The sequence below is a fragment of the Corvus kubaryi genome, unplaced genomic scaffold, assembly GCF_017639235.1.
Source record: "Corvus kubaryi isolate FWS band 111438036 unplaced genomic scaffold, C.kubaryi_AGA036_p1.0 37395, whole genome shotgun sequence".
NCBI lineage: Eukaryota > Metazoa > Chordata > Aves > Passeriformes > Corvidae > Corvus > Corvus kubaryi.
In genome coordinates this window covers 5,751,162-5,779,156 of record NW_024581134.1, presented here as the reverse complement: position 1 = coordinate 5,779,156, position 27,995 = coordinate 5,751,162, and the positions used below count along the sequence as shown (strand labels likewise).

Sequence of the window (27,995 nt, the reverse complement as noted above, 5' to 3'; positions counted from 1 at the left end):
CCCGTCCCGGTCCCGGTCCAGTTCCCGTTCCCCGTTCCCCATCCCCGTCCCGTTCCCGTTCCCCGGTCCAGTTCCCGTTCCCCATCCCGTTCTCCGTCCCCGTTCCCCATCCCGGTCCCGTTCTCCGTTCCCCGTTCCCCATCCCGGTCCCGTTCCCCGTTCCCCATCCCGTTCCCCCCGGACCAAGAACGCGTGGGAACGGTCGTTGCGCGGCGCGGGCGGCGCCGTTTCGGCGGCGCACGGGCCGGGCCGGTTTGCGGGTGCGCAGCTGGCGCTGTCAGTCGCGGCCCAAGATGGCGGCGGCCGGGGGCGGATGGAGGCGCTGGTGACGGTGCGGAGACTCGCCGCCGTCTGTACCATGGTGAGAGCCCTCGCGGCCGCCCGGCCTCGCACAGCCGCTCCTGAAGGGCCCCCGGCGTTGTGCCCCGCGCTGAGCGGCGGGGAGGGCTCGCCCGCCGCTCCCCGGCGCCGTGCGAGCAGCAGAAGTGGTTCAAACCCATCGCTGCGGGAGGCCCCGCCGCCCGCGCCGGCACCGGGTGTCTGAGGGGGCCGGGGCGGAGCGGCTGTGCCGGGGAAGGGCGAGGGGAGCGCGGGGAGCCGCGGCCGGGCTGAGCGCGGGGTGCCAGCCTGGCCGGGGCTCGCAGGGATTTGGGATAATCGGGCTCAAATCCCGGTGGGAAAAGTGTGGGGAGGCTCCGCAGAAATGCGAACTCGGCGCTCCCGGTGGGTGTGTCTGCTGCCGCCTGTGCCCCGAAATGTTTTTCGGGCAGGTGGGTGCTGCCTTTCGGAGAGAAAAGGAATTATCGAGCGCTAATTGTCCTTGTGCTCAGGTCGTATTCGGTTGTTGTGATAACTAAGTTCGTTCTAAAGGTTGTTCTACTCGTTTATCAAAGCTCTGCAATCGTTCCACGTGGATGCATGTAACAGCGATCGTCCCTGCTGCCAGGGAAAGAGGCAGGCTGGTAATTGCATGATTATGCAGAATTTTTAATGAAGTTATGCTGCTGTGTAAATAGAGCCCAGCAAGTGCTTGGGCTGGCGCTGGAGCACAGCTGACTCACAGGAAAATATCGCAGCCTATCAGTGAAACACCAAAAAGAGCGCACAGAGAACCTTCTGTGAGGATTCCCTCGGTCTGAGCTCTGGCAGGGGCTCGAATTCTTCAATTCCAGCAGAGGATCAGCCCGGGGGTGCCCTCTCTGAGCAGCTGGGTTTTCCCAGTGCCCCGTTTTCCTTGCTCCAAGGGCAGTTCTCCATCTCCTTCCTGCGATCGTAGCAGGGACTGTTGCACATCAATTTACTGGGTTCGTTTTCACCTGTGTGTAAAAGGAGCAGGATTTTCCTATTTGTTCTCCATGCAGGTGCTGACTCCCAGTTTAACTCCAGGCCCAGCTAGACTGAACCCAGTACAAACTGGGTGCTTGCAGTTTCACAGTAACACCCCTAGCGTGAGACATTCATCTTTTCAAATCCCTGGCCATGGAAACCTCACTGAAAGTCTTTGGGGGACGATTTCCCAGGACTTTATCCTTCCCTAATCTCACTAAATGGGGTTTTTTTCAACATAATTTGTGTTTTTTAATTGCCCATCACAGACACAGGTGAGATTAAGGCTGGGAGAGGTGAGTCATGACTTTGCTGTGGAGTTCTGCACCCCAGAGGCAAGTGATTGACTCAATCCGGGGAACATTTTGGATGCATTCCTGAGATCAGCTGACTGAGAGGGCAGATGGAAGGCAGTGCATTTCCCTGGGACTGTGCAGCCAAACCTGAGCACATTCCAGTGGGATTTGTTTTCAGAGACTCTGGCTAAACCTCCCCAGCCTTGGATTCAGTTGTGTTCCTGTGCTTGCCTGGATTGTGGTTGGGATGGTGATGGAAGCTGGGCAGGTGCTTGTTGCCTCCCCCTTCCCTCCTGAAGTACTGTGGGTGTTCTTTTCCGAGCAACTTGGCCATGTTTTATCTTTGGGGAAGCAGGTTCTCCTCATTGTGCTTCAAGTGGAGAATTTGCTGTTTCAGTTCTGTGCAGAAATTGTAGAGCAGTGCTGGTAGCACTAAATAATTGAATGAAATTGGCTTCCAAATTCCTTAATTAGTCATTTAATCAAATGCTGTAGAATCTGTCAGCATCAGTGTTTTAGGTGCATGTGTAGCTTGGCTGAACTTACTGTCAATATTAACATTTGTTCCTTCAACCAGCCCAGCAAATTAAGGTTTGGGTGCTGTTTTTAAAACTGGATCAGTTTATTTGCATGTCCAGCAAGTAAAAATTCTATTTGCTTTGTCATAAAGGAATAAGAAAAACCTGAGCCTCCTTTACAAAAACCTTGAAATACATGAACAAAGTCCCTTTGGGAACTGCTTTCTTCAGGATTATGCTAATCTGTAGTGATTGTACAGGACTTGACATATTTTTCTTAGTAAAATATGCAATTTTTACCAGCATTTCCAGTCATCATCTGTGCTCCAGACTGAAAAAGTGAAACCCAGGTTTGTGACATTGTCAGACCCCTCAGCATCACAGGGACTGCTGTTCTGACTTTGCTCCTCAGACGCTCCATTCCTCTCCAGTATCTCTGTAAAAATTAAATCCAGAGCCTGAACTCATTAGCAGCCGGTAATGAGGTTTAACCTGAATCATCTCCCCCTCCCTAAAAGAACTTCCCCGTGTTTCAGGGTGGATCAGCTCTGCTGTGCCTCAGGCTGGTGTCATTTCCTTGGTGTGAGTACCGGCCTTTTTCCGGGATTTCACAACGCGCATGTGGCAGCTCCAGCCTGGCAGGGATTGGGAGCTGGGACGGGTGCAGGGGTTCATTTGGATGTGACTCATTGCTTGGGGAGGCTGCTGGAAAACACATCCATGGCCAGGAGCCACTGACCCGAGCTCTGCTTCTCTGCCACCAGTTTTGTGTCCTAGCCCTGTTTGCAAGCAGCTGCAGAATTAAGGGAAATGGAAACAGAGAGCACTGCTGAGGCATTTTGCATAAAAAAATCCCCAGTTGCTGTTTCAGCAGTGTTTAAAGGGGGATCTGTGGTTCTGGGGTGAACACGTGGTCACGGGCAGGTGGGAATCCTCTCTTGGCTGAGGAGAGAGTGAGGAGGGCTGAATTCCGTGGGTCTCACTGCATCCTCTGACCCAGGGTGTGTTTTCTGTGCTCTGAGACAGTTGTGGAACTGAGGTTTTGAGACAGAACTTGGGGGTTTTGTTGAATTGACAGAACTTTAGAGAAGGAGACCAGAACTTGAGAATGCAGATGCAAAGCACAGAGCTGGGCTTTTCCTCTCTGGCAGCTTGTGAGCAGAATGTTGTTTCTTGTAGGCAATTAGGGTCACTTCCTCTAGGTTAATGTCTAATTGTTTGTTAAACCAGTCAGACACGCCTGAAGAACTCCAATCCAGGATACAAATTGGGGGTAGCCTTATATGCTCTGAACCAGGGCGTAATTATTGACTTCGTTGCTGGAGGGGAGGTGGCTGCAGCGTTTGTAGGTCCCACATTTCCATTTCCCTCCTGAATAATTTACACCGGGCAGCTCCAGTAGGGGTGTGGTGTCCCTGGTGTGTAATGTCACCTCACTGCTGTCACCCGTAGCTGTAGGACTTTGGTTTAGCTTTATCAGAGAATTAACATTTATAACATTTATCACTGAAAGAAGGGAGGGTAGAAGTAGAGCTGGCCAAGCAGATTTCTGTCTCCAGCAGCGCTCTGCTTCTTGACTGACTTGTTAAGCTGAAAGAGGCAAAATATTTGTCTTTACACTTAAAACCCAGCCTGAGAATAACTGAGAATAATTGTTTTAGGGGGAGAAAGAAATACATAACCCTTTGGAAAACAGGGAGGAGGTCACTTGAAGGTTTTCCCACGTGTTGTTTGTACTCTGGTTTAATACTGTGTGTGATGGGTGTTTATTGCTGCCTTCTCCAGATTTGGGGCTTCTGACAGTTTGGGGCTGGAAGCAAAGCCAGGCTGCAGTTCAGCTGGACCACACAGGTTCTCTTGGAACGAGCTTTAGGATTTTACAGGAGTCCTGAACACATACCTGAGCTTTCCTGCTGTTCTGGTGTCTGCTTTGATTGTCTATAAACTTTCAAAATTTCATGCTTTAATTGTCCTCAGGAAAATGAGAACTCATGAGAGATCCCAACTGTGTTGTGCCAAGGAAACTGGGCACTACGTGGTTCATTTGTTCAAAGCAGACACTGATCATATATTAGAGGACTTCGGAGCTGCTACAATTTAAAAATGAAGTGTGAATACCTGGGGAAAGATGTTAAAATAACAGTGTAGCTTGTTCAAGAGGTGCTCTATATTACCAAATCTCTCTTGTTTGGTTCTTTAATCAGGATTTAGAGCAAATGCTTTTATTGCCTTGGATTCATCCGTGTTTACATGCACATCACTCACTGTCTTGTTGCTGTTAAAAAAGAAATGGCTTTCAGTTCTTGCTCCAGCAGATGTCAGTTTGGGGGATTCCTACACTTGCTGCCAAAATAAAGGGCAGCACTGTAGATCATTATGGTTTGTTTCTGTACTGTATTTTATATTTTCAGCTCCTTTTATAGTGGATACTTAAAGTGGGCTTGTAAAACAGATGGGGATAAACTTTGTTATGAAAGGACAAGAGGGAATGGTTTTAAACTACAAGTGGGTTGATTTAGACTAGAAAGGAAGGAATTTTTTCCATTAAGGTTGGTAAAGCACTCACACAGGTTGCCCAGAGAAGCTGTGGCTGCCCCTGGATACCTGCAGGTGTCCAAGGCACGTGGGATGTGGCTTGGAGCAACCTGGGATGGGGGAAAGTGTCCCTACCCATGGCAGGGATGGCGCTGGATGGGCTCTAAGGTCCCTTCCAACCCAAACTATTCCATGATTTATCCACTTAACCTGTCCTGCACTGACTTGTGAATATATTTCCCCATTCAGACCCATTGATTGGCCCCACAGCTGAATTTTACTGTTCTGTGTCTGTGTAATGTCTGAAGTTACAACCTATTTATAAATGAAATATAAACCTATTTATAAATCCGTGGTGTTTGGCTTCACCTTCCCTCAGCATCCACTTCCTCACTTTTCACAGCATTGTCCCTGCACTGTTTGATGTGTGAGGCTCCTGATAAAATCTTGCTGCCAGCTCACAGAAGAACAATGCTGGTAAACACTGGGCCTTGCACAACTGGGATCTGTTTGTGATTGTTCTTTTAGAGGCCCAGAGAGCTGCAGAATCTCTGAGAGCTGTGCTGGCAAAGCACCCACTCTTATGTGTGTTACTGGGTCATTAGGAGAAGCCCAAGGTCAGGAGAAATCTTGTGGGTGGAGAAATCAAGTGGATGAGCTGGGAACAGTGGTGATGTGGGAGGCAGTGGCTGAGGAGGCTTGGATGAACTGGGGTGAACTGGGAACTGGTGATGTGGGAGGCAGTGGCTGAGGAGGCTTGGATGAACTGGGGTGAACTGGGAACTGGTGATGTGGGAGGCAGTGGCTGAGGAGGGGAAGGAGCTGCTGACAAAGGGCAGCACTAAGCAGTGGTTCTGTTTTTCCTACCCTTTCTCCTGCATCCTTTCCACATGTTCTTTTCACTGGAGCCCAGCTTTGCTATCTAATTTAAGAGCGTGAAATGAGAGGGTTTCACAGGTGTGTGTGCCCTGCTTTGCCTTTGGGAGGTGTGGATCCTGTGGACCTTGCAGGACCAGCTCCTCGTGGAATAAACATGTGCTTGGAAGAGTTTACACAGCACCCTGCATTCATTTGTTTAAAACCACTCCAATTATGGCTTCATAGGAGTAAATTTCTTTTAAAATACAGAACTTTCAAGTTTCTCTGGGTGACATGGCAGCAGTCAGGGTGCTCTGTGAGCTTTCCTCCTGCCTGGAAATGGGCACAGCCTTTCTAGGAGGAAGATTCCGTAGCATTTGGAAGCGTGAAGCCTTGGAAAGTCTGTGACACTGCTCTACCTGCTCCTTTCAAGATTATCGGTTTGTTTGGAGTGCTTATGCAGGCAAAGTGCTGCAATCCAAGGCTCAATTTACAGTAATTTGTTATGCCTGGAACGACAGCCTTCCTGGATACATGAAAAGGGAGCCTTTCAAACCCCGAGCTGACAACTCTTTTTATCTGACTTCAGTGCTCCACAGCCAAGGAGTTTTAAAGGATGGGGAAAGCAACATCTAATCAGTGTTTAGAAAACCATGACGGTGTGTTCTGTGAACTTGCAGCAATACAACCCCAATCTGCTCCATTTCCACTCCCCCCCAGGGTGATTTTAATAGTCCTGAAGCTGGAACTATTATCTCAGCAAATACAGCAAGTGCAGGCAGACTTCTGCATCAGCTCATGCAGATTTCTTTCCTGAAAGGTTTTAAGTAGCTCGGGCTTGGCCTACTTGTTCTTTTTTTTTTTTTTTTTTTCCCTTTTTGTTTTGATTTGTGTATTCACTCTTAAAACAACTCCTCAGCAGTGGGTTTAAGCAGCTCCTCTAATCTGGAGTGGTGCACGATGGTGTCCCTTGGAGCCTTTTCTGCACAACCTGAAAGCTGCTTCCCAGCTTTTTTTAAATGGTGAATCTTCTCCTACTCTCACTTGTTAAAAGGAACCAGTCAAATGAGGTATTAGAGAGCAAGACTTGTGCAGCAGGCATGTTCTGGACACTGAAATCCTTGATGTATTTTTCCCTTTTTTTTTTTTGCCTTTCTCTAAAGGGAAATGTCTTTTGCAGGCAGGTGCTCAGTGGGAAGCAGCTGGTTCCAGTCCAGGAGTTAGGATGGTGTGGAGTCCAAGCCAGAATATCCTTAGGGGTTTTAGTCCATCAGGCTGTTACTCCAGTGATGCTGAATAGCTTCTGGGTGTGCATCCAGCTGCAGTGAAAGGTTAGAGATACCCTGAGTTGCAAGGCTTTAATTCCTTCACTTGAACTGAGTTAGATTAATTGCAAAGAGAGGAATGCATAAAAATCGGGTAATGTGGAAATTAATATTTTGTACTGAGCTAAAAAAATAGTAATTATCCTTAAAGAAAGGCTGAATCTTCCAAATTTCATGGGCTGTGTGGAGAGGGCTTTAAATTAACTGATTGTTAAAAGTGAGCTAATGGAATTAATTAGTCCTGGGTGTGTTTTAGACAGGACTTAAAGCAGCTGAAGGCTGTAGGCAAGCATAGGGAACTAGTTCCAACAGGATACAATGAACAGATAGAAATTTTTCTGAAATTTTGGGAGACACATCCAGATGTTAAGAGTTCTCTTCTGACAATCTACCACTGTCCACAAATGAACTGCAAGTGGAGCATCTCTGGGGGTGTATATAATCTGTATCCATCTAAAGTGGGGGAGTGCCCCAAAACAAGCACAGCAAACGTAAAAAAAAAAAAAAAAATTGACTTTTTGTAGATTTTGGCAGGATCAGGATTGAAAAAAGACCAAACTGTAAGTTTGTAGTTGTATTTTTGAAAAGATGAGAAGGTCTTTACCATTTTAGTTATTTCCCTTGTACTTTAAGCAACTGCTTCATCCCTGTTAAAAAAAATAAATTAAAACCTCATGAAGCGTTTGTCTGACAAGTGTTTCTAAATTTCTGTGTCTGCCAATGACCCCAAAGAAATCTTGAGTATTTTTTGTCATTATATTGAGCTACTGATGATTATGGAATGGTTCTAAACCCATTGGCAGTTCAAACCTGTGTAATTAGAGCCCCTCAGAGCTTGTCAGAGGTAAATGCCGTGAACTCTTAGGGCAATGGGGTCTCCCCACTCGTGACTCTTTCCCTGCTTTGTGGGTTTTTCCCTCATTTTCCAGCTCCAGTGCCCCTGTGCTCACTGTTTGCTGAGCAGCAGCACAGCATTGACCTGATTATTTTGACAAGAGCTCAGAATAACAGTGAGGATCCTGACCCAGGGCTGTGCAAAGTTTGGTCCTTTTTTTCCCTGGAGCTGCAGCAGCAGCTGCTCCATGCTCAGAAGGTCTCCTCACTCCCTTCTTTCTCTCTCCCCACACGTGCAGAGTTACTTCCAGAGCAGCAGAAGGCAGATATTTGGGAATGGAAATGTGAATTCCGTCCACGTGGCAAAGCGTTAGTTCAGGGTAAAAAATGGGGTAGTCCGTAGTACCAGTCCACTAAATCTCAGCCAGGGTTTGTGGTGGATCAGGATTTCACTGGAACTTAGTAAAACTCCTATTGCTGAAAAGGGAAAAGGTTGTAACTCGAAGCAGGAACCACGAGGATGCTGGAAATGTGGAATTCTCAGCTGACAGCAGCTCCCATTCTGAGCTGTGTGGTTGTTATTAATCACTCCCAGCTTTTGTTCATCCACAGCTTCACAAAAACTCTTCAACTCTGAGGCTTATTCTGATTTCTACCATAAAATTCATTAACTAGAATGTAGAGAAAACGGAGCACTCTTCTTCTTCCTCTCTGATTCCTGTCAGATAAGTGAATGCAGCCTATGAGCCTTTTGTCTGTAAGAATAATTACAAATCCAGTCAGTTTAAGGTCACCAAGTATTGAAGCCCCTGGAAACTTGATACATTTGCAGTTTCTGAAATCAGTTACATCTAGGCTATGCAAAATACTAATTTTCTTTGCAGGAATAGGATTTTCTTTTTGCTAAAAAGAGCCAATGGTGCCTAATTATCCTTCTCTGTCATCTCCTTTTGGTGCTGCAGTGAGTTACCACTGGCTAAAAAACAGAAGTCTACTACTATTTATTCCACTTGCATGGTGCATTGAACTGGAAATAAATCTTTCAGACTTTGCTACTGAGCAAAAATCACTCAGAGCTTACAAGATCTCTCTTCTGGTTTTGGTGGATTATTCAGTTAAAATTTCAGGAATACTGTGGGATCACTGCCTCAGTACAGCTTGGTTAGACAGTTCTCTCAGGTAAGGGGGTTTGAAACTGCTCTTTTCAAATCCCTTTTTGCTTCAAAAAATCCAACAAAACTTGCCTTGGCTGTTACTAGTTTAGCCCAATCCTGTTTTCTCTGTGTCTCATCCAGATCTGAGCATGGAATAGAATCCCAGAATCATTTAGGTTGGAAAAGACCTCCAGGATGATGGAGTCCAACCTGACAACCCCCACCTTGTCACCAGCCCAGAACACTGAGTGCCACATCCAGTCTTTCCTTAAATTTTTACATCAAGGTGTTGGTGTGATGTCCCTCACTGTGTTGGTATGAAAAAGTGAGGAAAACTTGAATATTAACAATTCCCTGTGCTGTTGTTTGATATGCATGAAGTAAAATGACTGCAGCTATGACAGGAAATGTTTTATTGTTGTTTTTTGGGGATTTTCTTGGCCGTTTTTAGCTGTGTGTGCTCCTGCTAAGGTGGCGAGAGTTGAGATGGGCCAGGCAGTTTTTTGTTTTCCTGTTTGACTGATAATTCCAGAACTGAGGAGGCACAGCCAGTTCTCTGAGTGAGGGTTTGAGCAGAAAAGGGCAGCTCTGAGACAACATTTGAAGTCCCAGGAACTCCCAGAAAATTGAAAATCCTGCTTGCAAGTGCTGAAACTTCCATTGTCACCTCCTCCACCAATAGGAAAGTGCTAAATTCACATCTCATTATGTGAGTAAATCACTATTACCACGTCGTTAAATGAGGAGGAAGTTTCCGTCCTTGGGTAATTGTGTGTTGTATAAATCTGGGTTTATTCCTGCTCACAGAGCTGGGTTTGATGGTCCTGAAGCAGAGCAGCAGAACAGTTCCTTGAGAGCATTTCCGTGGACCTCATAGAAGTCAAGGATGTACTTCTGGGGTTGTTCAAATGTTGTATTTATTTGCCTTGCACCAGCAGTGAGAAGTCAGTTCTAATCTCCTGCATTCATCTTTCTATTCAGCTGTATTTTAGTTTTTAGGGTTTGCTTAGCTGTTCTGTGCCAAGCAAACTCAATTGCTATGGATGAGGGATTTTTTTCATGGCATTTCTTGGTACTGCCACAATATGTGACATAGTTTAGCAAAACCATATTGATTTTCTTACAGTTTTAGATGTTCAAAGTACCACAAGATGCAGAAAACTTTGGCTGTGGCACCACAAAGGAGATGCATTTCTTAATTCCCCAAATAATAACATAAATTTCCATACTATGGACACTTGCCACTTGGGTTAGATTTTTAATTCTAGATAAGATGCGACTTTTGTGTTTCCAAAATGATGAAGTGTGGTTTGTTTCTCATGAGCGAATATTCTTGTGAGCTGTGGCAGATGGAAAAACCTTTTAGCTGGGGTGGGAAAAGGTGTGGAACACCTTTCAGTGTGACCATAAACCTCTTCTTAGGCTCCATTGCAGCAGGACATGGCTCAGGCTGGACCAGAGTTCATCTGCCCTGGGTTAATTGGCTAACTGCTAATTGAGTTGCAGAGATCCCTGATTGGGAGGAGCTGAACTTTGGCTGCAGTTCTGGAGTTTACCCCAAAAACATGACCAAGTGGTGCCCTCACCATAAAGTGGATTTTCCCCCCTGCTGTATCCTTGTTGCCTTGGTTAGTGCAGTTCTCCTGGACGTTGACTCCATGGTGAATCAGCTGTGCTTCTGCCAGGGAATTATTTTCCCATGGAATGCTGGGCATTGCATTTCCTGGAGCTTTTTCAGTGTTTAATTTGCAAGTTTGCATCTTCAGAACTATTTATGATTAATCTGTGATTTTTTTGGATTCTTCCCATAATTGCTTTGAGTCCTGTTCTGGGTTTTTTATGATTTTATGGATTTAAAATGTTCTCTGGCAAGAAAATTCAGCATCCTCACACAATCCCAGAATGGTTTGGGTTGGAAGGGACCCTAAAGCTCATCCCATTCCATGGGCAGGGACACCTTCCACTGTCCCAGGTTGGTCCTACCTTGCCTTGAACACTTCCAGAGATGAGGCATCTATGACTTCAGTTGTAAATAATACATGAAATATGATTTGATTTATTAAGGAAGCCTTAATTTTTGAATTGCCTCTGCACTTAATTTACCCAAATTTATAAAGTTTGGGCAGCAGATACAAGGAAACACTTGGAAAAAACTCACCTGTAACCTGTCAGGTTAAATGGAGAGGTACAAATGGGATACAAGTTGGTGGATTGGTTGACAACCCTGGTTTATGGTGGGTTATTAAATTCTTTATAGCATAGTTTTATCAAAAATTACAATTCTTATGGTTTTATTTCTTTGTTCAGGAATTTATTCCATGTGTTGCTTTCCAACAGGAGCATTTGGGCTGTCAGGTTTCCCTGGTTCCGTGAGGTTTGGTCCCTCCTTTAATGGGCTTTTCTCCAGTGTTTCCCTAAATAATATTGGAGATCATGGAGGGGGCGAGGAAACTCCAGAGAAATTGAAACTGAACTTGACGAGCTTGGAGGATTTACAAATCCTCCTTTCCTAATCACCAAACATGCAGCATGTAAGAGCAAAACAACCTCAAGAGGAGCCAGTGCTGATTTCCAGGCTGAAAATTCTGGAATTTTCACCTTTTGTGCATTTCCATGGAATTTGGATGATCATCTCCTAAGTCAGATGAGAGCAGTGCGAGTGAAGAGCTGAGGTAGCCCTTGGAGATACCCCTGTCTGCAGATCCTCCTTGCTGATGGTTCTCCTTTTATTTAGGTTTGATTTGGGTTTTTTTGGGGGGGGATAGTGGAGGGAAAAAGAGCTCCTTGGGAGCAGGGAATGGCTGCAGGGAAACAAATGAAAGAAGCTGCCTGAACTGGCACTGAGTCCTCAAAAATGTTGTGTGTGATTGCTGCTTGAGCAGAGCTCTGCTTGTAAATCTGTCAGCACCTTGGGAATGTTTTGTGGGGTTTGTAGTACCCAGTTCTGAGCCTGCCTCATTTTATCTGCTTTGAGAAATGTAACTCACTGTAAATCTGATGGGGGAGCATCCAACTACAACTCTTAAAGCAGGTTATTTCTTGGTTTCTCTCCTGGTTTTTAAGAAAATTTTTAGTTATTTCTCTGTTAAAGACAATCTGGATGGAACTGTCCTTACAGTCTCTACTTGTGGTTTCTATTAATAGGGAGATGATTAAAATGTTTGCTCAGAGATGAAAAAAGCATTGGTAGCTTCAGGGGAATAAATGAATTGAGTTATGCTGGACTGTAATTTTTGGTTTAATGCTTTTCTGAGGTGTCTGAAGGTGGCTCACCTGTGCAGAAGGATTTCTGCTTGGACAAGGTTAGAGTGACTTAGATACTTAAAACAGAATTAGGAATCCAAACTGTTTGGATTCTACATCAGATGAGCTCAGGATTGTTGGAGCATCTGCAAGAAACATTAAAGAACAGGATGGAGAGGAATGAGGGAAGGCACCAAATCCCAAGATGTTCCCATCCATAAGGTGTTGGTGGTTTGGAAACAGAAAGAGATGCATAAATATAAATGCACTTTGAATATAGAGTGGACCAAGTTAAAATCCAAAATAAAACATTGGAATGCCTTAGCTGTTGCTTTATGTGGTGTTTTCCAGTTGTATCTAAACCAGCAAATTCCATCCTCATTGTACTGCTGGAAACTCAAGGACACGTCAAAATGCACTGTGAGCTTAATACATCACCCTGAAATAAAGGTAGCAAAGCCAAAGCACTTTCAGGTGATCTGAGACCGTGATAAAACTTTATCTCCATTCTTTTAGGGGTTTGTAATCCCACTTCGCTTGTCCATAGTATTTTGCAAAAGAAAGGTAGAAAATTACAGGATAAATTTATTTTTACAGCGTATTCTTGACTAAATTAAGTTGCTGTTTCTAGGTCACTGTGGCTAACCTGATGTTTGAAGTGAGAACAGTTGATTGTGTTGATTTTCAAATAAACTGAAATGCAGAAAACCCTTCTGTTAGATCAGATAATTCCGGCTGATGGAGTTGAGATTTGAAATGAAACCTTGATACATTTTTGATAATAAAGCATCATATTCATTTAATTCTGAAAAACTCAGCGAACACAAGGTGCTGATTTTCAATGGAAGTAAATTCTTTCTTAATCTTTGGGGATTTTTAGGAAATTTGTGTTTTCTCTAACATAAACATTGGTTTTTTTTGTAGGGCGCCAATGCCTCTGCTTTGGAGAAAGAGATTGGTCCTGAGCAGTTCCCTGTGAATGAGCATTATTTTGGCTTGGTCAATGTAAGTGAATTTTCGGTGTTTGAAATGCTGGTTTTTAATTCATATCCTAATTTGGAGCTTAACAGGATTCTCTGAGAACTCAATTGATGAGCACTTCTCACTTAGAGTGGGACTGAGCATAGACACCACATCCTGCAGCGTGGTTATTAACCAAGCTATCATTTCATCTGAAACACAGAAAAATAAGTGTATTTCTTGTAAAGTCTGTGGGAGAACCCTTCCTACTCTGGTACATTTCTAATTCTAAGATTCTAATGTTTAGCTGGAAAGTGGGAGCTGATAAAGTGTGTCCATTGTTCATATGCTGTTCCAGAGAAGATTTTACACTGATGCTGCAGTGCAGGGGAGGTTTTAAAATAAAAATGTGTTGCTTTTCTAAAAACACCCTTCTCGTGGGAGAAGTGGCAGTTTTTATGCAAGAGATGAATGACATAGACTGGGTGGATAATTCCTTCGTGTAGTAATACTCCTTTTGGATTTTTGGCAGCCTGGTGTAGCCATGAACCCTCCAAAAAGCTGCATTTTTGCATCTGTCAGTTTGTGTGGCTCTGGGCTGGAGCTGTGGGGCAGCAACTGTGCAGAGAGGGTGTTGCTCCTGAGTTAGTTCAGAGCAGCAGTGGTTCTGTGGCATCTTATTTATGATGGGAAAATGCAATTTTGGCATAACTCACTGGGAACAGAATTACATTTCTGTGTGCTGGTCATCAAGGTTGTGTTGAAAGCTGGGAGATGCTCCATCTCTTCACACTCCAAGTAAGGCCAACTAAGTGGTATTTATTGAGCTCATTAGAGACCCAGTTAATAGACTTTGTGTGTGTTTCTAGCAGTTTATATTTCAGACACCCAGCTATCCAAACACACAGAATTCTGTTCCTGAAGTAGGGTGTTGATGGCCATTCCCGAGCTGCTGAGGTTTGCACCGTAATGGCAAAAATGGAAGGCATCTCCAATTGTAACAGAAATAGCAGAGCACTGAATGGTGTGAAGAGGAAAAACAGCATCCTAAAAATAACCAGAATTGTTAGAACCACATCCATTCTCTGTTTTGAAGGGTAAAATATGACTAATGCTGTTGTGCTTCATTTCTTGCAACTGGTTTTTTCAGGGTGCTTGTTCTCACGCCGTTGTTCTGCTGAGCTTTTTCCGAAGTTATTTCTGGTTCTTTCACGATTTGGAATTAATTGGAGCATTTTAAAGAGGGCAATTTCATGGCTTCAGCATCAGTGCTGTTAAATGTGTGGTTGTGTGCACACAGGTGTTGAACTTGTGGGCAATGGAGGCCCAAACTTGAGGGTTGAATAGTTATTTAATTTTTGGATCAGTGAGCTAAACCAACCTGGCTCTGTTAAACTGTGTCTAAAGCCACTGCAGAATATGTGGGAGAAGGGAACAGCCTGTTAAAATAGTCTATATGCACTATAGCACAAGAAGGATGGAACAACAGTGTCATTCCAGAATTTCATCTCAGTCTTCATTTTAAGAAGCTCCTATCTTCAAATAAGCCTTCAAACTTAGGCTGCCTATTTTGTGTTGTGTGCAAATTTATTTAGCGTGATGCTTCTTTGTTTTTCTGGGTTACTAACAAGCATCTGAGTGATTCTCTCTCCTAATTCATGTGTTTGTTTAGTTCCATATTTATTTTCCTCGTGTCAATAAGTTTTAACTGTTGTTCCCTGTTGTTTGCATAAGGTATCAATCAGTGTTACTGTAGCTCTAATCTGGGACCTTTTGAGCTGTATGAATTAAGCTGTTCATTTGCTGTTTCAGTCAAAGTGGTTATTAGCTTGAAGCCGTTCTGCTGCAGTAATCACACCAAATGTGGGTGAACAGTGGCCGTGTCTCCGAGCACGACTCTGTTCTGTAGGCAGATTTTTATGCTTTTTTGGTTTATTTAAAATACGTTGCTCTTGGGAAGCAGAAGCTCGTTACCAGCATAGCTGGGGACTGGTAAACCCAGAATTTGTTTCCCTTTTTTGAAGCAGCAGCACAATAAATTGCAGCGCAGCAGCTCTGAAGCTGTGGTGTGGTGTTGGGGGTGATAAGCTGATATCGTGGTGTGCCTCCCTGCTCAGCCATGGGGAGCTGCTTCTGCAAGGCCTTATCTCTGCCCTGGCACTGCCTTCAGACAGGCCAGATGCAAACCAGCTGCTCTGTGCATTGCCCTGCATCATATGCTGCTCAAAACATTCCATTATGAGCAGGAAATACAGATTTTATTACTAATTTATAATATGTTTTGCCACTGGGTTTGGCTCCGTTGGTCAGAGCAGTGCTGATAATGCCGAGGCTGTGGGTTTGATCCCTGTATGGGCTGTTCACATAAGAGTTGGACTCAGTGATCCTTGGGGGTCCCTTTCAGCTCAGAATATTCTGTGAAATTTGTTATTTATTTATTTTGGGCTTTCCTCTCCCCAGCAGGCTCTCCTCTCTCAGGATGAGTAGGGCTGTGTCCAGAGATTTTGATTCTCTCATGAGCCCTTAATTACTTTGTCTGTGTATTCCCAGTATCCTGTGGCTGTTGCCTCCTCTCCCTTCCCTCGCTGACACAAGGCTCAGCCTTGCCCCCCATTCCAACCAGTATTCCCCAGTAAATGAGCTCTGCCAGGTGACTTCTCCAGTTTCACTGTGTGACATTCTTAATGAACAACCTCTTGCTGTCGTTTCTTTTTGCCAGCCCTAATCCAAGCTCCTTTGTTCTGTTTTTTGACCAGTTCGGCAATACCTGCTACTGCAACTCGGTCTTACAGGCACTTTATTTTTGTCGGCCATTTCGGGAAAAAGTTTTGGCATACAAAGTGCAGCCTCGAAAGAAGGAAAGCCTCCTGACCTGCCTCTCTGATCTCTTCAACAGTATTGCCACGCAAAAGAAGAAGGTGGGAGTCATCCCACCCAAGAAATTTATTTCCCGATTGAGGAAAGAAAATGGTAAATGAATAAATGAGGGGTTTTTTTAGTGCATTTTTAAGCGTGTCAAATGTTAAACTCAGGTTTCTTTTGGAGCCCAAATTGTGAAGTTTTAGCAGGTTTCTTGAAGATTTTTGCGGTGTGAAGTTTGCCACCTCTGTGCTTGTCCTGTGAGTTTGTCCTTATCTCAGTATCTTTGTTTCTGGACTTGCACACGTCCAGATATTCCACACTGGCATCGTGTTCCCTAGAGGAACAAGTCAGCACACTCCAGGTCATTGCTCCAGGCTGTCACGAACTCTTAGAGGAGACCCAGCCACTCACAGCCTGTTCTTTGCATTTGTGGTAGGATAAATTCCTTAGGATCAGAACCAGTGGTTATTTCCCAGGGCTGTTTGGTGAGGAAAAGTTCTGGCTGTTGATTTATCCTCTTTACTTGAACTTGAAAAGATAACAAACTTCCAGTAGGGGATTTTTGCCCCTTGATGCTGGACTTAATGAGCTAGTGGCCCAAGGAACATGTCTGAATTTCTTTATTTCCCTCCCTTTCCAAAGAAAAGAAGAAAATAAACTACAAAAAACCCCAAACCAATCATGGTTTTCTTCAGTTCTGAGAAATGCCCAAGCTAAGTTTCCTTTATGGTGTTTTTCAGCTGTCTGTTTGTTGCAACCTGAGGATAATCATTGAGAGAACAACAAAGTGTAATTCTTCCCAAACTCACCAGTGTCACCAGAGCTGTATGACAGGGGACAGGAGGGAAGGGAAAACAGCAGTGACCTGGCATCAGGAATTGTCTGTAGTTGCTCATTCTCCTCCCTCTCTTCCTTTCCAGAATTGTTTGATAATTACATGCAGCAGGATGCACACGAATTCCTAAACTACCTACTGAACACTATTGCTGACTTACTCCAAGAGGAGAAAAAGCAGGAGAAGCAGAATGGGAAGCTCCAGAATGGCAGCATTGAGAGTGAAGAAGGAGACAAGCCTGATCTGACGTGGGTCCATGAAATCTTCCAAGGAACACTAACCAATGAAACCAGATGTCTTAACTGTGAGGCTGTACGTGCACAAGCAAACCACACCTCTTAGCTTTCTCCCAGCTTCTGGATTGTTTTCCCTAACACTGAGCACCCTTTTTCATTTATTAGGGTAGATGAAATTGCACTGTCTCTATTAAAATATGGAGCATAGCCTATTTTAGGACTGTATCAGCTCTATGTTCAAAGCAATGCTCATTAAGGTATGTTGCCCAGAAAAAGCCCAGTGTTTTCCCTGTTCCTCCTCCCTGTTTCCATCGAGGCAGCTGCACCTGGCTGATCCAAGCTGCCTTTTTGTCTCCATGTTATTCCCTGTGTCAGTGATTGAGAGTTTATGTTGTGTTTCTATATGAGAGTTGCTCTTAATTGAACTCTGGGATGAACTGAGTTGCTTGAACTGGAATTCTGTGCTTGGTGCTGGTCTTTGGCCACTCTATTTGAGAGCAAAAAAAAGTGCCGTGAAATCTAGAATTAGAGCCCACACCACCTTCAGACCAGGGATTTGTAGTTAAGTCATATGCTCTGATTTAATGGTGCTAAAAAAAAATGAAAACCCAGATGGGGAGAGAAATAAAAGAACCAAGAAGTGATTACAACAGAAAAAACTGTTCTTGGCTTTTAAAATCTAAAGTTATGGCTATGTGGTGAGGAGAAGCTTTAAAAATGACATTAATAGGATTCTGTCTCAAGAATTTTGCAGTGAAATGTGACTGTTCCACAAATGGAAAGATGGTTTTCCTCCCTGCTAGCCCATTTAATTGAAGAGCCATCTGCCTGTTTCTGCCTTGCCTCTGAGTATTGACTGTTAGACCCTGAAATGCAGCAGAAAGCTGGATCAGGCTGCAGAGAAAATGGAATGTGGTTAAAGCTTCTCCAGTGAGAGCTCTGAGTGGTTAAAACTGGGGTTTGCCAGTGAAATAATCAGATGTGGCTTGAAGTCTCGAGGGGGAGAGATGTTTCATGAGAAAGGGTTTGGGGTTTTGTGCTTTTTTTTCCATGGGTTTTTGGTTTGGTTTTGTTATTGTTGCTTTTTTTTTTTTTTCTTATTTTTTTTAATGCTCCTCTTTGGATTTTAACACCACGTCAGGTTATTTAATCAGTTTTAGTTTACCCCAAGAAAAGGCCTCTGTGTGTGTGTGTACATTTCTTTTTAATGACGTTGCACCATGCCAGAAATGGTTAAAAGAAATCTGCCAGCTCTAAATTGTTACCAAATATCTCTTCTTATTATTTTTTTTTTCAAGGTTAGTAGCAAAGATGAGGACTTTCTGGACCTCTCGGTTGATGTGGAACAAAATACATCAATTACACATTGTCTAAGGTAAACAGAATTCTTTGGGAATGGAAAAAATACCTGTCCTGGTCAGAAGGAAAGAGCCTGGATTAGTTGTTCTCTCATGCAGCAGTTGTAGGCTTTGAGATGTGGTAAAATGTTGGGAGTTTTGGAAGGTTTCTTAGTGGGTTTTAGTAGTTAATGAGCACTAGTGGTGGCTAAGATTGATTTTCACTTTCTTTTATGGGGATTTGAATTTGTTACATCACCCAGTCAGGCTTTATCAAAAATAAACATGCTGTGTTTGGTTTCACAATAAATTCTTGATTATTTTAATATTCTTACTGAATTTTAGTCTCCTGGCCCTGATGTTTAGGGTCAGTTTTGTTTTTCCTGATAGACTTTTGCTCCGTGTGTTTGTCTGCTAGCTCCAAGGCTTATCAGCTGCTTGGATACTTAATTTGCATACAGCATCTGGCTATTTAATAGCTGATAATGGATCTGTAATTGCTGGGAGCTGAAGGATAATCCAGACTTTGCTACTTAATGGCTGTAGATGTGAACATTTAATTTCTGCCACTAAAGAAAACATGGAATGGCTACTGATGGAAACAAAACTCAATCACCTTATTGCTGTTTATTACCTTTCCTAGCCAAAAAATAGGCAGTTAATACTTGAGGGTGTAAATTCCAGATTTTTCCAGCTGAACATTGTTGCTGCATCCCAGGAGCGAGACAAGTACACCTCAAATGGCTCTGGGAGCACCATGAGTGAAAGGAGCTTCATCCTCTGTGTGTTGTTTGGGGCTTTTTTTCAGCTTTATCAGCAATAGCTTTTACCTGGATGCTCTGGAATGTCCCTGCTTATGCCACTCTCTGATTTCCACAGGGGATTTAGTAACACTGAGACTCTATGCAGTGAATACAAATACTATTGTGAGCAGTGCCGCAGCAAACAGGAGGCACAGAAGAGGTAAGGGCCAAATATTCAGGCTGAGGGAGATGTTGTCTTAAAATTTCTGGGCGAATACACCTGGTGAATTCAGGAAAAATAAGAGGTAAGATTGTCTGGGTCTGTATTTGGTGAAGGAGAAGTGGAGAGACCAAGTAACTTCATGGCAGCCTCATCATGAGGAGATTGATCCTGTGTTTCTCCCAGAAGAGTTTCTGTCTGGTGCTTCCACACATCCACATTTTCCCCAGTTAGCATTAATCAGCTTAAAGCCACTGGAAAACATCCCATCTGCATTGTCTGTGAGCACTGGATACAGAAAAATCTTCTTTTTCCCCTCAGACTTGGTCACAGCCAGAGCAGCAACACAGATTTTTTCCAGCTTTTTCTTCCCATTGATTGGTGAAAAGCTGATGTTGTCCTGCATTCAGATGTCAGTTGTGCTGTTAATAATTTGGAATAAATATTGCCTGTTCTCCCTAAGTGAGAAAACCCAGCATTTTAAACATTTTACCAACATTTTGGATTCCTTTTACGACACTTCCCCATAACGAAGCCGTTCTTGAGCAAAGCTTTATTTGGGGTGATACACTAATCCTTCTCTTTGTCCCATTCTATTTTTGTGCTGCAGAATGAGGGTGAAAAAGCTGCCCATGATCCTGGCTCTGCACTTGAAGAGGTTCAAATACATGGACCAGCTGCACCGCTACACCAAACTCTCCTACAGGGTGGTGTTTCCCCTGGAGCTGCGGCTCTTCAACACCTCGGGGGATGCCACCAACCCCGACAGGATGTACGACCTGGTGGCCGTGGTGGTCCACTGTGGCAGGTACTTCTGCACATTCCTTGCCTTTCTTTGGAATTCTGAAGGAATCTCTCATCCCTGAGCTGTTCCATCGCACTGCTTGGCAGTGCCGGAGCGTTTAGAGCTGGTTGGCTGGAAGTATTCTTTTTTTTTTTTTTTTTAATTTCTGTCTTTTTTACTACCTTTTTTACTGTTTTAAATTTTACTTCGAAGTTTTACTCTTTTCAGTTTTACTTTACAGGCTAAGATTTGTCATTTTAGCAGCACAGCGGCCCATCAGACAAGTTCTTTCTTTGAGCTGTAGCAAAGAGCAATCATTAAAAAACCCCAAAATAACAAAAAAACCCCACCCCTAACCTTGCTTTCCAGGAAATCTACATGGAATAAAAAGAAATCTTGGAAAAACACCTACTAAAATAGAAATAGATTATGTTTTTCATGTTGCTGCTGCCTAAACCCTTGAAGTTTCTTTAGAAGCTGGTGCCATCATGTGGAATAAACTGTGCACTGCTGAATTTTTAAATATCCTTATTTTCTTCATTAAATTTCAGTTTTAGCAGCTTCAGTTCTGGTTTTAAAAGCAAAGAGGAAAAGCTTTTAAGCATTTTAGGGAAAAAAGCCCTCATAGAAGGGGAAAAATTATAGAAGGGGAAAAATTATTTCTGACTGCCTTCAGGAAGTGTGAGCTTTAAAGTAATCAGTTTTACAGCACGTAAATGTTTTGAAACATCTTTGTGAGGAGCAAAATGCTAAGAATGCATAGATTTAGTATAAATAAACTTCATATAATTCTAGAAGATTCTTGTTGTGGTGCAGTTGTAGTGATTATTTCATTTTTTTCATTTTAGGATCTCATCCAATGTGTTTTCTTGGGTAGTTTTTAATTTGCCATACCTGTGCCTACACTTACATGTTTGGATAATGGTGATTAATAATTCACATTCTGAAATGCTTTTGCTTTTTCTTCTCAAACCTTTTATCCTGTGTGGGGCTTTTAGGACTCCTGTAACTCACCTGCTCTCAATTCTTACTGGGAACTTAGCAAAGGTTTGAGATAAATGAGATTTTCTAAATATTTTGAGTTCTCAGAACTTGTTTGAAATATTTTGAGCTTAGACTTTTATATTTTTATTTAGTTGCCCTAAAAAAAGGAATTTCATTCTTGGAATAATGTTGGATATTGTGTTTATCAATAATTCTGGAAGGACTGGAGACTTTCTTTTGCCTAAAACTGCTACAAATACTGGGGTTTTTAAAGCTTTATGTTGATCCTAAGGAAAGAATAAAGCTGGGAAGAGGGAGTATTTTTTCCCACTGTATCCCTGGGCTGTTTTCTCAGGATTTGAGGTCAGTAAATTGTAATTTTCCATCCATGTGGTTCATTATCTCAAACCAGTCCCTTCCCAGGGCAGCCTGCCTGCCTTTACTCTTGGAATTAGGTCATTTTATTGGCCCTTCCCTTCCAGGTAAATCTTTGGGATGTGGGCAGTGGGACTGGACTGGAAACTTCCATGAGAAAAGTGGGAAGGGCACTCACAGAAGGTCTGGCTGTGGTCAGGCACAGGTTAAACCACACTGAGAATGAAAGGAATTCCTGCTGTGAAATATTTCAGACCTGATTAAATTCAAAACTTAATTAACAGTGGTCAAAATAGTCAGCAGTGGTGAATGCAACAAAACAGAGATTGAAATATTTTTAGTTTTGTTTTTTAAAATCTATGAATGGTGAGATGAAATATTTATGGAATAAAAACATGGAATATTTATTTTATGTATGTGTTTTGAATGTTTTGTGTTTTGAATGTTTTGTGTTTTGAATGTTTTGTGTTTTCAAGTAGCCAAGAGCGACATTTTAATTGAAGCAATTTGGCAAAAATCTAAAAACCTAACCTAAAAAATCTGAAATCTGATAAGCAGCATTATGGGAAGAGCTGGGAAGTGGAGCTGGGACAGCCAGAGGTGGATGCTGGGGAGGGAAGTGGCTCCTGGATAATGAATTCTCAATCCCTTTTCCCTGCAGTGGCCCAAACCGTGGGCATTACATCACCATCGTGAAGAGCCACGGCTTCTGGTTGCTGTTTGATGATGACATTGTAGAGGTGGGTAAGGAACAACAAAACTCTTTTAACCTCTGCTTTCAGCCCATTTTTAGGCTCCTTTCCATTGCTAACTTGTGTTTCATTGCTTCTCACTTTTTTTGGGTCAGTTTTCACCAGCGAATTGTAGAACAAAATTATTTTTAGTGATGATGTTGAAACAGCTCAAGCAAATTTTTCCTTTCCTGCCAACATATCTGTAAAGGCTAACATCCACAATATTTATACATCCATGTATTTCACATAATTATTAAGCAAATATCAAACAGTAGAACAAATGCCACAGCAGAGCTGCTTTTTGTGAAGATGAAGAGCTTTGTTTGTCTCGGAGATCCCATGGTCAAGGCCTGATTAAGTGTCTAAATATCAAAAGCCATGCTTGTGTTGCAATAAAAATGTGGGACATTCCTCATTTTTAGTTTTTTACAATCTTTGCGTAGTTTTGAGCATCAGGGGTGGTTTCCCAGTGTGTGTGTGATGTCAACAGTCCCCTTTCTCCCATTTTTATATTTTTGGGGTCATTTTCGTCTGTTTCTGTCATGGGCCAAGCACAGAATTGTGTCACCTAATTCTGGAAATAGTGTTCACCTCAATATTTTAAAATGCAAGTGTTCTCTGTCTTTTCCATCCAGGAGATGAACTTTACATTTTAAAAGATGTAACACAACCATCCTCTCATTCTGTATTTGTTTCCTAGCAGCCACTTCTATGTTCTATCTTCACGTCTAGGGCAAAACCAAATTTCTGCTTATCTGCAAACACTGTTGGCACTTTCATAGATGTGCCAAAAATGGCTTTGAAATAAGTGCTGTCTGTTATTGGGCAGTAAATCCAAGGAGCTGTCCTGGAAAAAAATCCACTTTTTTCCTTTATGTTGCTTTTCTGTCTTTAATCATGACTTGCTGTTTTTTTCGAGTTCATCTTCTTTCTTAGAATTTCTTTAACATGCTATAAAAATCAAGCTCTTTGGAGGGTTAACATTCTAGGCCTGGCTACCTCACAAAGCAGACCTGAGGAGGTGAGTGCAAAGCTCTTGTTCCAGATACTGCAGCTGAAAGCCCAGGAAAAGGCCTTTCCACCCGAAATACAAAAAGATTTATTGCATTTTTTGGCAAGTGATGTGAATGAACAGCTCCAAACTGAAAAGAGGAAGGAGTTTGTCCTCATTACCCACTAAATGTCAGCAGTGGGGAAGGCAGATTTATTTGCCTGTTAGGATTTCATTAGAGGGCCAACTCTCAATTAAATTGGAGATTGATGATCACCAAACATTCCTGCAGCATATGTGGGAAAGCAGCAAATCCAGGGGGCAAATCAGTCCAAGGGGCATCCTGAGCCAAGCAAAATGAATTGAGAAACCTGAGTCAATGAGCTCTGGCTAATTTGAATTTGACATTTTGTCACCAGAGCAGCCAGGGGATGCATCCCAGTGCCAGTGTTTACCTGGAAACATCCATCCATGGAGCTCTCCACACTGAGGAGAGGCAGAGAATGGCTTCATGGCTGTGCTTAAAGGATAACTCCGAGATTTGAATGCTGGGAATGGGATTCCAGAATTGGATTTGGTTTGGAGAACCAGAATGGGTGTCTGGAAATGAGCAAAGGATGTTTAATCTCAGTTAATAAGAAACATCATTTTTAATGCCAAGTGAGGCTGCAGCATCCTGAAAGTTGTAGCTTTAGAGTGACAACCATTCCCCTAAATCTACAACTGGGGAAAACCATATCTGGTCAAGTAAGAATGGGAAGAATAGAATCTGTATAATCCCCTTTCAATTCCACTCTGTTTTCTGGGATAGTGAAATTAAAGAAGGAAGTCAGTTTTGCTGCGCTGAAACTAAAAATATCTGTGGCATGAATTAATGTGGATCAAATGTTTGAGTTGCATTCAGAATGAGTAGTGGAAATAGGCTTGATTGCATGGCAAGTGAGTTGGCACTTAAAATAAAACGTGTTTGACTTGTCTGCTAAATATACTGCAGGAGCTGAGGCGTGTTCTTTCACTGTATTCCTGTTCAAATGTGGCTCTCCCAGTCTGTAGTAATGTTAATAAATGGTGTGAAAATGCAGCGGCCTCAGGAGGGGGTTTCAGCTTCCCCTCACTCCTTGGATGGAGAAAAGACAAAACATCTCTTTGGGGGTTTTTTTTCCCCCCTCTTAGGTGTTTAACAAAACTCTTCAAGAGAGAATTTCTGCAGTTGGTGCATCTTCTGAAAACTCATGTCTGGTTCTTCTTGTGCTGGGAAAAAGCTGGGAAAGGCTGGTCCCAGCTCAGCAGTGCCACGTGGAGAAGGCAGTGCTGCTCAGCTCGTGGTGATGCCAAAATCTGGTCAGTGAGCAGTGATTTCACATTCTCCAAATGGGTTCTGCAGCTGAGGAGGCTCCTGCTGGAGGCACAGCAGGGTCCCTTTCTTCTAAGATGTAATCACAGGTTGGTCTCTGCTCCTCCTGAGCAGGGCAGGTGTTCAACCCAGAGCTTCTTGTGTTCGGAACATTTCTTTATTTCCTCAACTTAATTCCTTGGGAATAACAGGGAACTTGGGGCTCATCTCCTCAACAAATTCAGACCTCTCATTTTTGTGGATCCAGAGTCCTAAAGGTATTAAAAAACTCCATCCCAGTGGAGTGCTGAGCAGCACAGGTGCCTGGGAATGTTTTATTCCAGTCTCTGGACTGCAGGATCCCATTCACTGATGGGAAGCCAGTTGTGCTCAGAAGCAGGATCAAGGCATGGAGAACCTACATCTTTAAAACCCCTTTAAAATGCCCTCCAGTTGCTGGTGGGAGTATGAGAACAAAACAGCTTTTCTGCACATAGGTCACAGATTGAAATATAAGCAGATTTTAATTCTATTAGTCCAGCAAATCATCATTTTTCTTACAACACAAACTTGTGGTAATATTCCAGAAGGCTGTGCCAGGTAGGAAAAGTCTCTTATGGCCAAAGATCATAATTAGATGAGATTCACAGAACTCAGGTAGCACTTGCAGGACTTCTCTCCCTAAAAGGCTCACAATAACTTTGAAATCTGGGAGTTACTGTAGCTGAATTTTCAATCTACACTACATGTACTTGCAGCTGTGCAAAAACCTTCTTGCCTGATTAGTGACTGCTTTTTATAATTATAAAATAATTCAATTATAAAATACTCAGGCAAGGTACCACCAGTCAGAAAAGCAAATATAAAAATGTCATGTGGTCTTTTAAGGATACATTTTCATGGATCACTTGTTTTGTAGTCTGGCTTAAGAGTGCATCCCTTCTGAGAAGTTTCTATTTCGTCCTGATTTCCTGGTTTTTTCAACAGTCAATAAGTTATTAAGTGGGAAAAAATGTTTTGTTGGATTGAATGGTGTTGAAATGTCACTGTGTCAACACTGCATGGCTTTCCAGATCTCCTCTGAGAACTGGGAATAATGGTTTATCTGAGAAAAGGCTTTTAGGGTGGTGTTGTGATTGAAGCTAATTAAAACTTCCATTAATTTTCAGAAAATTGACGCCCAGGCCATTGAAGAATTCTATGGTTTAACATCAGACATTTCCAAAAACTCCGAATCTGGATACATCCTCTTCTACCAGTCCAGGGACTGAGACAAGAGACACAAGATGGACACAAGGAAAAAGGGATCAAGCTATGTCCGAGTGGAACGGATTTGTGCCAGCAGAAGCAGCTCCTCGGTGTTGCTGTAGGACCAGGACAGACCCAGGGGGGAGGAGAGAGCTCCCTCCCTGCCCTTTTTGGAGGATTAGTGCTGAACTGCCGTAACAAGAAGAGCTTTTGTTCCAGTTTTCTTTCTGGGCTTTTTTTTTTACGTGCTATCTTCCAAAATCTGTGTTACCTCTACTTGAAACCCGGCTGCTTATTTGTTCATGAACTCAAGAAGAGATTTCAAAGTAGCATTGTAGGATTTTTACCATTTAAAGTTGGCCTGAGGCTATACCTTGGTTTCTGCCATCGTTTTTCTGTATTTTAGCAGAACGATTTCAATATTCAGTGTCAGCTGAAGGCATATTTTAGGATATGAGCAGCAGCTGGTTGCTGGATATTTTTGGTGACTCAGACTTGAGAAGCAGTACAAAGCTAAGACATATTGGAAATGTCAAGTCTGTAATTTTTATAAAGAAAAAGCAGACAAACCCCTCTCTCTGCAGCATTGTAAACCTCCCCAGCCTGCATTCTCTTGGCTTTAGAGAACACCAACAGCACTGCTTCTTTTTGTACTGCTCTGATTTGTGCTGTTTGTTTCTCCTGCAGAAGGCAGAGAACTGTCTCCATATCCAGCCTCTCCTGCTGTGCATTTCCCTTTGGAAGCAGCAGTTTTGCCTCCAGGCCCCGTTGCTGCAGGTTCCAGGGGAGCAGAGCAGCCCTTACCTGTCAAAGACCATCTCTGCCGTAGAAAAGTTGGGAGTTCCAGCCTTTCTTGGATCTGTTGCATAAACCAAAAGTGCCCTCATTCTGAAGCAGGATCTGTTCCACATTTCACTCAATTCCCAGGAAACTGATGCCAAGTTGCATTTTGAATCTATGCTAATCCACAGAAACAGCACTAACGGGGAAGGGTTAACCAAGGGAAGGGGTGTTTGGGGAACTAATCCAGGAGTTCTGAGTCTTCAAGGTAATGAACAGGTGAGAAGGAAAACCAACCAACCAACCCACCAGCCATTACCTGGTCAGTGTTCCAGTCACTGGTGGTGATGTTTGTCTCCATCTGGGAACCTAACACCCCCTAAAATGCTTCTGATTGATTTACCTCTCTAGGCCTTGCTTCCCAGGGGAAATTGTTGGTCTTTTGAAGACTGAAATGAAGCAATTCTTATCCGTTACTGTGCATATATTATAATCTCAAGGATAACTAGGAAGAAAAGACTAAGGAAGTTTGTGAGAAATCTCAGCAAATCTTGTGCAAGTTTCTTTTGGAGAAGTCCTGTTGCTGTGCCAAAGCTTGTCACAGCTGGCTCCAGCCTCCCAGTGGGAATGAGTTTTGCTGTCCTCACCTGCTGGGTCCCTGAGCTGTGTGTCCTCAGTGTGGCTGTTCCAGCACAGCCCCTCATCTGTCCCCAGTGCTCGTTGTTCTTGAGGATCTTTAACTTATGCAATTCTGTGGCTTGTGCAGGATATTCAATATTTTACCAAAACACTGTCCTCAGGAAAGCAGCGTTCCACAGTTCCTCGTGCTGCCTGTGTCTGTTCCTTCCTCTCATGACCACAAACGTGATGTTTAGCAATTAACTCCTGCCTTCAAAATGCAAATGAACCATTGCCATCGTATTCCAGCTGGGTGCAGCTTCCATTCTCCTGGCACGTAAAATATGGACATTGGGTTTTTTAAATTATTTTTTATTATACAGAGTTCTGTCATTTTGAGAGACACATTCAACAGCAGCAAATGTTCTTGTCATCTTGTTCCTGTTGTGTGACAATTGTTCCTGGCTAAGAGTCTTCTCCCCTTCTCCACACACAAGCTGTGAGTCCTCTCCTGGTGATGCCACCAGAAGATTATCACTGAGTCTTGCAAAAAAATGAAGAAAAAAAAAAAAAATGAGAGAGCACTGAGTTAAAAAGAATCTAAACAGTAAATGCAGAAAGTAATGTAGTACATTAGACATGTATTTTGTATATCTGGTGATACCTTTTTACAAATAAAATACCTGACTGAGAGATAATATTGAAAGATATATGCTATAGATTAAAACCTGTTAAAAGTGCACTTTTGCTACAGATTTATAAGGAGACTAAAAGGAATTAAATGGGAAGAGAATGGCGTGATGTTACTTCTGTATAATAAATGACCCCACCTGTCTCCAATAAAGGTCATTATGGTCAAACCCAAA

General features: G+C 43.0%; 1 protein-coding gene across 3 annotated transcripts; it reads left to right on the top strand.

The window, feature by feature from the left end:
- Positions 1 to 200: 200 nt before the first annotated feature.
- On the top strand, positions 201 to 27,995 carry LOC121670155 (ubiquitin carboxyl-terminal hydrolase 12-like). 3 transcript variants are annotated; one of them, XM_042039986.1, is made up of 9 exons: positions 201 to 361; positions 13,014 to 13,094; positions 15,806 to 16,019; positions 16,832 to 17,058; positions 18,281 to 18,357; positions 19,199 to 19,282; positions 19,893 to 20,090; positions 22,087 to 22,165; positions 25,653 to 27,995. In XM_042039986.1, exons 1-9 carry the CDS (start codon positions 314 to 316, stop codon positions 25,752 to 25,754), a joined length of 1,110 nt encoding a protein of 369 aa, XP_041895920.1. In that variant the 5' UTR covers positions 201 to 313; the 3' UTR covers positions 25,755 to 27,995. The 3 variants fall into 3 exon arrangements, with proteins under 3 accessions (XP_041895920.1, XP_041895919.1, XP_041895921.1); XM_042039985.1 differs by having other exon boundaries at positions 22,087 to 25,705; XM_042039987.1 differs by lacking the exons at positions 201 to 361; positions 15,806 to 16,019.